The sequence below is a fragment of the Sebastes umbrosus genome, chromosome 8 (genome assembly GCF_015220745.1).
Source record: "Sebastes umbrosus isolate fSebUmb1 chromosome 8, fSebUmb1.pri, whole genome shotgun sequence".
In the NCBI taxonomy this organism is placed as follows: Eukaryota; Metazoa; Chordata; class Actinopteri; order Perciformes; family Sebastidae; genus Sebastes; species Sebastes umbrosus.
In genome coordinates, this window is record NC_051276.1 from 10,370,568 (window position 1) to 10,383,568 (window position 13,001).

The 13,001-nt window shown below is 42.0% G+C and overlaps 1 protein-coding gene across 4 annotated transcripts in view; it reads left to right on the plus strand.

Annotated features, from left to right (window-relative positions):
* Positions 1 to 13,001, plus strand: part of zmat4a (zinc finger, matrin-type 4a) — a 162,547-nt gene that overhangs the window by 137,425 nt on the left and 12,121 nt on the right. The window contains exon 7 of one of the 4 annotated variants that reach the window (XM_037778215.1): positions 2,224 to 2,542. The exons of the other annotated variants lie outside the window; for them this stretch is intronic. Within the exon in view, the coding sequence (XP_037634143.1) occupies positions 2,224 to 2,254 (31 nt within the window). The 3' untranslated portion in view covers positions 2,255 to 2,542. Of the gene's footprint in view, positions 1 to 2,223; positions 2,543 to 13,001 lie in introns of those variants that run through there. 4 annotated transcript variants of the gene reach the window in all.

Sequence of the window (13,001 nt, forward strand, 5' to 3'; positions counted from 1 at the left end):
ATTTACAGGAAGTCACAGAAAAAGTTACATCCTGTTAGATCCGATCTGAAGGCTACTTGTAGTTTTCAGACCACGTTGGGATTTATTTATAACTGTTTGTAAATATATGTGGAAGTGTGCGTGCATCTGTCATTGGATTCTATCCTTTATTATTTTTATATCCGCCTTGCAAAGCACTTTGTAATGAACACTCATTTTGATAAGCGCTATATAGATAACCTTCATTATTATAATAATTATTTTTATTAATATTAACCACACAAGATATTGTTTGTTGTTGTCAATATTGTTGTTTGTTTACAGATGAAACCTTCATTGCACAACATGAGACTAATATCCTACAATTAAGTGTTAAATATTACAAATACACAGAAAGTTTCTACAACACGTGGTGTTTGCTGTCAAAACTAAGAGCCAATCAGCTCTCTGATCAGGCGACAGCCATGCAGGCGTTTCCCATCACGCCCTGGGTTTTGCGGTCGGTGGAGAGCAACTGCGTCTCTAAAAACTGCGGCTGCCTCGATCTTGCGAGGTTATCGTTGCCCACGTGTGCATGACGACAGAGCAAGTCGGGATCAAGTCGGACACAAATCTAACCGGCATTCATTGCGCGGCGATCGCCGGTGATCGATTCTGTGCAGGCCTGTCTCATCTCCAACAAACTTGTTGAAGAGGAGGTGACTGTCTGTGCACCACTGGGCGAAATTGGCAGGCTGTGACCGAATCCCTGTCTGTGAGGAGGGCCAATATGGCTGTGTCATCAGAATATTTAAAAAAACTTGTGATGTGAATTGTGATGCAGCTACCAGCATCTGACATGATGTCAGGAGATTTCAGGATGAATGATGTCCTTCAAACTGGGAAGGGAACATAAATTGGTTTTCAACTCAAACAATAGTTCCGTGCTTATTTATTCTTTTACTTTCTTGGAGTCTCCTTTGCACCAATTACTTGACCTTAAGCAGTTTCAGTAGAAACAAGAGGACTAACTGTGTGGGGTCGGGCTCTGGGCGGTAGGTGTGAATTGATGAGGCTTACACGGTGCATGTCCTGGAATTAATTCCGCCCGTTGCCCAGTTTCCGGCTGCACACATCCACAGGGATGCTGGCATCAGGAGACGTGACTTGCCGTTTAACAGCCCTGTGCTTTAGTCACGGATGCCTGCGCCGCCTTGTTGGAGCCACTGGGTTTCCATGCAGATCCAATCATACTGTCCCACACACACACACCCACCCCCCACCCTGAGCTCTCTCAGGGAATTCAGACCACACGCGACCCTCAAGTCCCTAACCAGCCTGATTTCCTCTGCATATCCCACGGCGGTGCCTCGGGTCTATTTAGGTCATTTGTTTAATGCCAGTTTACACGTACAGAATGAAGGCTTATCTTGCTTTACAGAACCCCAGAGAGGAGCAGAGGATAATATGTTATGTGTCTGGTGTTCTTTATCACTACAAGACTGAAAATAGAATTACAAAAATTACAGTGTAAGTAAGCCTAAAAGAAAATTGTTGTCAAGTGGAAATTGGAAGTTATTGTGTTTGAAAACAACATCATGGTTTGAAAGAGTGTCATTTTGAAAACAGCAGATGGCACGATTTTTTACCAGGCCACAATTTACAAGATTAACAGTGCTATAAGTAAATTATAACACATTATGAGTATGTATATAATTAGCATTATAGACATGGGCCTCATAGAAAGTGTTACCCAATTATTCTAACATCTTTTAATATATATCTACTGTATATCAATATCTGCACGTATTGATATTTTTCCATTAGTGATATTACTATTTGCATGACTCACAAGGTCAGCTAAGGTTGGGAAACGTGTGTGTGCGTGTCTGATTATGTCACATCGATATGTAGAGGGTTTCTGATGTACTACAAAACAGGAAACGAAGCCCACACACTGCAGGTCTATACGGCTGTTGTTTGCCGAGATGAACTACGGGCAGGAAAGCGATGAGGAAATTCAATTTTGACTCAGGAGGGGAACAAATTACCCATTCGTGACAGATGTACTAATGAGAAGTGTGATCGATACTCCTCTAACAAGCCAGCTACACGAGTACAACAACCCTGATGTTTAAACCCCTGATTTGCTGCTGGCATTCAAAGCAGGGAACTCTAACCTAATTGACTTTGCCTTAAGATTTACTTGTTTGATCATGTGTTTTATGGCATATTTCTCTCCTCTCTTTTCCCCCCTTCTCACAGTTCTGTTTCATTGCTCAGTTTCCAAACCTGAAATAGAGAAAACCTAAAGTAGCTCCTGTCTTTTTTTGGCTCTGTTGGAGTGTCATAGTAAGCCTGTCTTGCTAAGACAAAAATAGCCCAGCGAGCGGCTTTGTGTGGTGCCTTGCCAGGGAGGAGAGGAGGAGCTGAGCCCTGAGTGCAGCAGAGAGGCTGGTCAGCGTTAACTAAGGGGAGAGGAGAAGGAAGCCATCTGACCTCTGGATGAGGGGAACAGCTGGAGCTCTCTCTAGTGGCCTCCGTTTCCCTCCATTGACCATAAAGTAAACACTTTACAGCAACCGCTTAGCAATCAATCTGGAGATCTATGCTGGCCTTTTCAATTGTTGACCTTTGCAGAGATTTGACCTTGAAGTACCTCAGCGGGATTTGGTTTCAGTCATTTTAATGACAAGTTCAGCATGAAAAGGACAATGTTATAGGCTGTGTGTATACGTCAGATTGAATGTTCACACATACACCGATCAGCCATAACATTATGACCACCTGCTTAATGCTGAGTAGTTCCCCCTTTTGCCGCCAAAACAGCCCTGACCTGCAGATCCTTTGAGTCCTGTAAGTTGCGAGGTGGGGCCTCCACGGATCGGACTTGTTGTCCAGCACATCCCACCGGAGATGAACCGGAGGATCACTGGTTCAAGTTCCCATACGGACCAAGTACGGAGTGTGGAAAGGAGAGATTCCAGTTCGCACCGACCCCCCAACCACTCGGAGCGCGTGTCCATGAGCAGCGTCCTCGCTCTGACATCTCTCTTCTTCTTCTTCTTCTTCTTCGTCTTCTTCTTCTTCTTCTTCTTCTTTTTCTTTTTCTTTTTCTTCTTCACCTTCACCTTCACCGATGCCAGGATGTGAATGAAAGGTTGGGAAGGTGTACATCTATACTAGCTTACAGTTAGTTGAGGTAGTATTTCTACTACTGCTACTCTCAGTTATATGCTCACAATCCTTCATACTCCATACTTTGCACACTGCTGCAGTTGACAGCTGTATTCATATTTCAGGGATGGTTATTTTTTTTTAACCTGACACATAGTGATTTGCTTTTTGAGAGTTATTGGATATTTGTAAATTGTCACTGAAGTCAGCAGAATGCAAATTCAACACTAAAGCAAAGCTTGTTCCCAAAACATTTGTATTAACAGTCTCCCTGCTTCATGTTAAGTCATTTTAAGGTTTCACTTAAACTTTAATCAATTTCAATTATCTTTTTTTGCATTTATTTTCTTGTGTATGGTTTCACTTTAAAACTGAATAAAAGACAAAACGCTTGTTAATGTGAGCGTTCCTGCAGTGCATTCAGACCCCGCTGCTATCGATAGGTCAACACAAGCTGACAGTGTAATTATTGTGCCATCACATCTTCCCAGGATGGCCATCCATCAAGGACCACTACATGTGCGTGTGTGTGTTCATCCTACATGTGTGTTTATCCCACGTGTTCATCCTATTCTAATGGGCTGCAGAAACTGAGTAACCACATATGCCCTCACTGCATATCAAGCTTGTGAATCTGTGTGTCTTGGGTGATGCGATCACAAGTGGACAGCTCTAAGTCAGTCAGTCAGTCAATCCGTCAGTTCACAAATCGAGCGTAGCGTTAGTTCAGGCAGGCCATGATGTCAAGCTCTGCTCATACGATGGCGATCAGCTGATAACAGCTGATCTTAAGCCAGCCCAATCAGCTGATGCATCAGCTGACAGATCAGCTGATTCCTCTCTATGCATCTATTGGTCAATTTCATACAGGGCGCCTTATTTAAGCTGCTTCAGCCGGCCTACCGTTGCTGCTTCCTCTACAAGCCGCTCGCAACCCACCTCCACCCCACCTCCTCCTTTTAATACTGTTCTAGGGCTGGGCGGTATGGCCTAGGATAATATTGCGATATTTTAGGCTATATCGCATACACGATATATATCGCAATATTTTCAAATATCCTCTAAGCACTTCATAAATGCTCAATTTAACCCTTTGATGCATACAATCACACCAATATTATGATCTTGTAGTCCCTGCAGCATATGTCTGCATTAAAATCCCTGTTGATATTCATTAGTGGTTCTTTGGAACAATTTTAATCTTTCATACAAAAAGGGTTGGCTTGGAAACATTACATGACAATTTGTGTTCGATGTTCGCGATGTAGTCGTTTTCTGTACCGCGCGGGGGACAAGCCACGATACATCGACTATATTCGATGTGTCGCCCACCCCTAACTGTTTATGACTTAATCAATGTCAATTCTGTTGTCATTGATTCCGGCTCTGTTCTGCACCCAGGGGGGTCTTTGCTGCTGCTCTTCCTGCCTTTGGCTTTCCATGTGTGCACATGGAAGGGCAAGGAGGAGTGCTCTCCTTGCCTCATGCTACCACGTAGGCTCATGGATCCACGCATGCGCGTGGATGGGCAGGGAGGTCCCAGAGCAGAGCCATACCGCCAAATATAATGTATATATTACTGCAATGTAATAAGTGTCTTTGACTAAAGTGGTCCTGACTGAAATGGCATTAAGATGCATCTCCAGTGACCACTTGTGATCCAATCTCACGTCCCCACTCCATATGCAAATAAACACGTACATCATTTCTGTTTGCAATTTCCAAACTGGCAGGAGGCAGCCATGCACTTCCTGTGCATAGTCTGTCAGAAATTTAAAAAAGAAGATGAAGAAATCAAAGCAATACAAACTAGGGCTATTCCTTGGCGTCACCAAAGATGTTTGGTACATTTTCAGACGTCGTGGACAAAGCCAGCTTGCGCGATTTGAGAACGCCGTTGATGCGTGAATGAGAATAGGGATGTCACGAGAACTGAACTTCGGCACCAACTCGGTACCAAAATTCTAAAAATGTGATGGTACTCGTTTTCGAGTCATATTCTGTTTTGCAATGTTAATAGACGTTTCTTTTTATTTATTACTTAAAGGCTACATGCCTCTGTTTTTGTAATGTTCAAATGTTTTGATAAAGGAGTGCATGTTGAATTACATGGGATTTATTGTTTTTTTGTTTTTTTTACCGTGGTATCGAATTGGTATCGAGAATCGTGTAAATTCACTGGTATTGTTATCGACTACTAGATTTCTGGTACCGTGACATCCCTAAATGAGAATATACTTCCGCTTCCACAGAGGACGTCAGTAGGTGGTCCTTCAATGTGGCCCAGAACACATTTGTGTACACACTGCTAAAAGAACGTGGCCCTGACCACCTCCAAATGTGGTCTGAGCGACCGGATCTCAATGCATCTTGAGTGCATTCACACCTGTACTGTCCACTCTGTGACTGGACCACCCAAGATGTTAATGCCAAGTGTGAGCAGGGCCTCTTCCGCAGATCATTTGAAACGGCAGTTGAAGGGATAATTTCCAAAGCCCTGTGCAGTAGAACTATGTTGGTTGTAGTCAGTACCTGAACATAACTATTTAGTATTCTTACCCTTCCTATCATCTGAGAGTACTCTTGTGGAAAGGCAATGTGACAGCGAAATGTATTGTTTTCCTCACTGTTGAGTTGTTTTCATGACCTTTGGACACTTGAAAACTGTTAAAACCTTGACTGTATAACGTCAGATACACATCAGTGAAGATGAATCCCTCATTTTTCGAAAAACAGTTGCATTGACCCTGCCAGCAGAAAGCCTGATAAATTACTTATGTGAAGGATATCTTACCATACAGAGTTTAAATTTCTAGTTGCTCTGGCATATTGTGACAGTGAACCACTCATTTGGAAAAAAAATATTCAGGAAATGGTAAGTCATAGATAATTCATCTCCAGACATTGTGCTTCTATCTGACAACTATTAGCATCATGCTGTATCTCATCAATTCATGCAAATCCTTTGATTGAAATCAAGGGTTGGAATATCATGATCACTTTATCCTGCTGTGATCTTCCAGCTCTCGCAATATCACACGTTAAAGAGAACAACAACCATGCCAGTGTCTCTGAGAGGCTGGACTCAGGGTGTTTTCACACCTAACTGGTTTAGTTTGTTTTGAACAAACTCTGGTGTGTTTGCCTGGTTAGTACAGTTAGTTTGGGCTGCTGTGAAAGCCGTCAATCGCACCCTGGTGCAGACCAAACAACCAGACCGAGACCCTCCTTCTCAACTGGTCTTGGTTTGTTTGGTTTCAACTTCAAACACATGACCAGGTTGAATCATTCAACTGTTTGGCAGGAATACATATAGAAGTTCTCAGAAGAAGCCGCAACAGTTCAAGGAAGGTGCATCAATATATCTCCCAAACAGAGCCCATGTCCTCCAGCGCTGTTCTCTAATTGTTTTCTTGATTTTTATTTCCCCGTGCGGGTCCTGATGATGCAGGATGACAATCGCCAAAACTGTCCAACCAGCGAGTTACTCGTCAGTATGTACAACTTCATGTTTACCCGTCTGGTTCGTTTGTAAAAAGTCAGTGTGAACAGGAACTGGACCAGAACTAAAATTCAACAAAGCATAATTTTTTTTCCCCTGATCCGGATAAGTATGGAAAACACGTTACAAGCGGCACAAAAATAACACGTCACTAACGTAACTAACAAAACAAAACACTGGTCTTATCTATCTGGTCATAAACCTAAAAAAACTAAAAATGAACTGAAGTGAAAACTCAGAGATGACCAAAGTGATTACAGTTCATCCTGAGGGGAACATGAATGTCTGTACCAAATTTCTAAACTTCTTCCAAACTTCTACTTCACCCAAAACCAAAAAAAATGTCAGTCTCATAGTGGTACTAGAGGAACAGTCAGTGGAACACCAAAAGTATGAGGATTCATCCACTAGGGACCATGCATATGTATACCAAATTCCATTGCAATCCATCATTTGTTGAAACATTTCAGTAAAAACCAACGCATGTATTAAATGTTGCCATATTTCACTGGATAAGGGAAATGTTTGACATGCTTGTGGCACTACAGGAAAGGGCATTTCCCAAAACCATGAGGGTTAATCATCTGGGCACCATGGATTTGTATCCCAGAATTCATGTCAATCCATCCAATATGGATATTTCATTCTGGACCCAAGTGGTGTACAGACTGCTGGTGTCATTTGAACTCAATATGGTTGGGTGACTGGGGAGATGACATTATTATGTGTAGGTACTGTACTCTGACTTACACTGTGTCCTCAGCCACACCAGGAGAACATACTGTAATATGTATTGTATTCAGCCAGCTGCGTGTACTGCCTAACAGGAGCAGCAGGATCTATTCTGTTTCTCCTGGTTGTTTGCTATGCTCAGCCCAGAGACATGAAACAGGATGACATATTGTAATGCCACAGTCTGGATGCACGCCTACCGATCTCTCCCATAGTACCCTGTGTCTCTTTCTCCACGGCAGAACGAGTCCCTCTGCTCTCATCTGTCCACTATATACTGTAACACCCAGTGCTTACATGTCACACATGCCCCTTTTTAGAAACACAGCACACAGGCGGCCATATGGATTCTCCTCAATTCAGCTGCATGACATTTTCCTCACAATTGTTATTTTGCATTTGCTCATTCGCTGTTCCCAATTCACTGGCAGATTATTTGTGAATGTGTAAAAACACAGCTTATATACTCTACATGCTACATATTATTTCAGGAAACTCTTACTTTACATCGCACACTACAAATGTTGTGGGGTTTTTTTTTTACGATTGACTCAAATATGTGTCTTTTAGACTAAATGTGGCTGTTTTTAAGCAAAAAAAGATATATACGTAAATAAAATCAGATGAAAGGAACTTAGCATTGTAAGGAGATCATATTTACAGAAAAGATAATCATATGGTTAAATTAAAGAATTAATAGTATTTGTTTTTTTTCAAATGCAGAGTTTGTGTTCAGTCCTGTCCAGTTTGGTATTGCTAAGACAATTTGGACTCATGATCTATTTATATATTGTATTTTTAAACCCTTATAGCTATGGTCCTGTCTGTGGGGTCACAATGTTTGGGGTTGGTTGACAGAGCGGCAGAGCAAGCCAAATCAAATAGTCAAGGCTGGATGAACATCTAACTAACAAATACTAATATTAACAAATGCTACATGCTTGATAAAGATAACAATTACCACAGAGATGCAGAGTAAGCAGACTGCAGACAGCAAACCCTTGTCCAAGCTTTTGTTTTAACAATAAAAGCTAAAGACCCATCTCTATTCACTCCCTGGTCACATTGAGCACAACTGACCATGATTTCAAGATGAAATAATCTTTATCATCATGAGATTGATTTTCAACAAATGTTTTATTTAAAACCAAATATTAAGTATTGAAAGCATTTTATTCACTTTAGATGAAAAGCACCCGATGGAACCGGCTCACCCTACAAATGCATATTAGTTTATAGCTTTGTCCTCGCTGATGATCAATACAAAAAAAGAGTGACTCAAATGCTAACAGATAAAGTTAGCGCTTCACTTCTAAAATTAAACATCATTCTTTGCATGGAAGAGGTTTTATTCAAACAAAGTTGTTCATTTGTATTTTTATAGCGGCAGTCAAACAATGAGAAGGTCTCTTCTTGTCTGTCACACTCCAGCTCGAGGCGATTTGTCATCCGGCTGATGTTGAACACATTGAAATGTCAAACTGATAAACAACAACATCTTGCCATCACAATCTAATATTTACTTTTCTCAGATTTCAAAATATTAATGTCAGCCAGAGCTGTTAATGTAGTTTCACTGTCAGCTCCATAATAATTATAAAAGTCTCAAGACTGCATGTAATTTTTTCAGTGATTTCCCACCCATTGCCTATAATTGGCAGCAACCCCGACAACGGAGTATTCCTCTGGGTGCCATTGACAGGTCTATCCAGAGTCTTCCTTTAGTGTTCTCTCAGGCGTGGTAGTCGATGCGAGAGGCTAGCCTGGGGAGCAATCAGCCCCTTGAGGCTCCATCCTGCCTGCCACAAATCACCATCACCGCCGGCATGATTCTTCCCTCCCATTCAACCTATTTCAAACAAGTAAAACATGCGCATACAAATGATCGCATCTTCAAAGCTCGAAAGAACGCTCTCTAATAAGCCTTGACAGCTTCCCTCATTGCAATTCAGACAACATATTTACTCTGTCTGTTCAAAAGGAAACGATATTCAGCTGGTAGCATTTGTTATCTGTACAGTATGGAGAGGCTGATGGAACTACAGTGTCTGCTGGGAAATTGACTGGTGCTTATTTAGACATGGAAACAAAATGGCCATTGGGACATCTGTGGGAAACATCAATCGGCAAATACACTTTCAAGATCAAATACATCATAACTGCAACAAGGCTGCCCCGTGTCACAGAGAAATGTGGCTTTACTTAGGCTCATTTTAGAGGACAAATTTAATTTATCCTTTTTGTTTTTTTGTGAAATACTTAGATATAGATTGTGTTTATGGTTAACTAAAGGATGGCGTTAATTGCAGGTCTGTGAAGCAAATTCTAGTCTGTGGCATGAAAGTCAAACGAGCTGACTTTCATGGCTCATTACTTGAGGCTTGACGAGATGAATTTTCATGTGATCTCGTGATCTCGCGATTCTGGACGTGATCTCTTGATATCGTGAGAATCCAGCTGCCATATAAGGTAACCACAGGGTAAACATGTTTGTACTTACAGGACTGTTGGGTATGGAAGTTCTATTGAAGTTCTTTTCTGATTTGCTTTAATACTTGCCTCTCACTGCCATGCCAAACCTCCTAGTGTAGACAACTTCCCAGTAGTTGACTAAAGAATGACACCAAGCTGTTCCTGTGAGTTACTGAATGATGGTCTTCAGCTAACAACTTCATCCGACATAAAAAACGGAAAGAGAACCAACGAAGCTTGGAGAGATAATGTTGTTGAAATGATCTCATCAGTGGGAAATGACTCAGAGCACCTATGGTTTCTGATGGCGTGGATATTGAGCACGTACAGTGCATTGTGCGTGGAAGCAGATAACAGGCCGGGCTGAAGCAGGGGGAATTTTAAGTGCCCATATTTTTCCCAGCACTCATCGCTCGTGTAATGGCTCCGTGATTTACACAATGCACAGCGGGAGCTCTGTGAATGGCCGGGGACATTTTTTTACACCTTGCACCCATTAGCTGCTCACTGGTGGTATTTGTACAAACCACTTTATGTGTGCGAAGTAAGCAGCTCTGCAGACTGGACAATCATCACGGGTTGGGACAAAAGGACAATGGAAGCAACACCACAGAGACAGATTGCATGCTTTTCAGGGACAAGTATCACGTAGTTACATAAGAACACATGTCATTAATTTACAACAATCACATATAGCACAATAAAAACGGACCTGAGAGACACGAGGGAGATAGAACTTTAAAAAATCACCTTCATTATTTCACGATTTTCACACATTGAGGTCTGTGAAGCAGCTTAATTGTCCTGGCTGTCTGTGCTATTATAACAATAGTTAAGGAAACGTGTCCACCAAAGCGTTTTTTCCTGAGGCCAGTGTACTTTTTTAATGCTTTGCTATGGGAGCGCCGTGTATTTACATTATGGTAAAAACGGCACCAGCGTGACGAGGCGCTGAGCATCTTTTATGCGCACAGCGCTGCCCGTTTGGCTTTTTTTAAGGTCACCAAGAGTTGAAAATATTCTACTTTGGGTAAAACGCTGCGCTCGTCACTGTCACTTTTTACCCAGCCGTCCAATGACGATGGAGGAGGGGGCGGCCTACCACAAATATGTGATCAAATGTGTTTATTATTATGAGTATGTTGTTGTCTTATTGTGTATGTTATGCCATTGTTTTTGTTGACTCCATGGTGACATAGTTTATTAAAGAGAGTAGTGATGCCGTGGTGAGATTAGGTGTATTCCCTCCCACGGAGTCTAGACATTGATGATGGTGGTGACGGGAGTAGCTGAAGATCCGATGAAGGGATGTGGAGCAGGACTGAATATGATGAAGACTGGAGGTGATGGAGGAGGAGGAGGGTTGCATCAGTTTCCTACTGAAAGGAGAACTGACAGCAACAGAGAGGAGAACAGTTTTAAAATTTGATAGCAACGATATGATTGGCTGAGGGAGAACGTGGCAGAATTTGGTTGGTTATCTAAGAGTGAAGACCTGTAGTCAGCTGATAGAGGAGGAGATGAGAGAGAGAAGGACTGTGATTGAGAGTGTAAAGAGTCTCCTTTGACTGAACTTACGCAAAGCTTCAGTTAGTGTAAGCGTGACGTTTTATCACCGAAAATAGCATCATACATTGTCTACTCAACGATTTCAAAAATATTTGTGCCTTACTACTGCATAGACAGCTGATGATCGACCAATTTTTCATCTGTATAAATGTATAATTTCCTAACAAATCTAATTTTTTTGGTTTACTATTCAAAAACAAAACTATTTTTATGTGTAATGTGATATGTCTAGTATGAATTCTAAATTTGTAATATTGTTTTGTAGCACTAACCTCTTTTACAGTATTGTTTATTGAGCAGTGATCCTCTAGAAAAGCACTACTGGGCCCATTTGACTCCCTCCCAGACCATCCTCGCTCAAACATCGGATGCAGAAGAAGTAAATATGTAGATGGCTGTTCTACTATGCATCTTCAAGGCAGCGGGATATAAAAGATTTTCTTTCTTTTTTCTTTTGCAAGAAGTTGAAGTCACTTTTTCTGCTGCAGAAAGAAGCTTCAGCATCCTCTGAGACGTCCCATTAAAGTCCCCTTAACCCTTTTCCTTGAATTTACAAACCCAGCACCAAAGTACTCTGGAGGCTTGTTTTTCCTGCATGGTGGATTATTAGATGTAAATCTCTACAGCACTCCAGTATGGTACAATGAAATAGTTTCGGACAGGTGACTCGGTCCAAACAGACGGCGCAGACAATCATAAGCTGCAACACAGCCGCAGCGAGCGAGGCTGTTTATCACGAAGAGGGAATTAACTTCAAAGGGATTTGAAAATGTCCGTGTGGAATGTCGGCTCCAGGATGAATTATGCATGAAAAATGCTTCACTACAGTAATGTGCTGACACAATTTGTCACACGCCACACGAATACATAAGCTGCGGAGTAGCCTCGTCGGAGCGGTTGATGCAGCGAGGTGGTGCGGATTCTCTGGGCCGTCGGAGGTCGTGCAGCTGTGTAACCTACACCGACCGCACGGTGAATTACTTATGAGACCCTTCTTCAGCTTAAGAGGAAGCTGGAAGTCTCGATATAGAGAAGCTTGGAAAAATGTACTCTTCACTTTAAATCTGTGAGTGTGTGTTTGTGTGTGTGTGTGTGTGTAGCAGTAGGATTTGAAGGCTGGGCTTGACGCCAATCCAATCGTCTTTAAAGGAGCCGTCCTGCTGTCAAGTCAGGAGAGGAAGGCAAACCAGCAGCAACAGTCAAAAGTCTGTTTTCTGAGTTCACCAACTGGATTTGCACTTGCAACAAGACGGCCTTCAGACGGACGTTCTCGTGAGATTTGGCACGAAACGTCCACTTGGACTCAAGGATGAACTGAATAGATGTTGGTGCTCAAAGGTTACTGCGACCTCACAAAACACATTTTTGGCCATAACTCAAGAATTCATATGCTAATTATGACAAAAGGCAGTAAGTACAAAATGCAGCTGCTCGCCTTCTGACTGGAAAAAGAAAAACGTGATCACATATCACCAGTTCTGGCCTCCCTCCACTGGCTTCCTGTCCGTTTCCGGATTGATTTTAAGCTTTGATTGCTTGTTTTTATGGTTTTATGCTGGTTTAATGCTAGATAACGACCTTATCTAGCAGA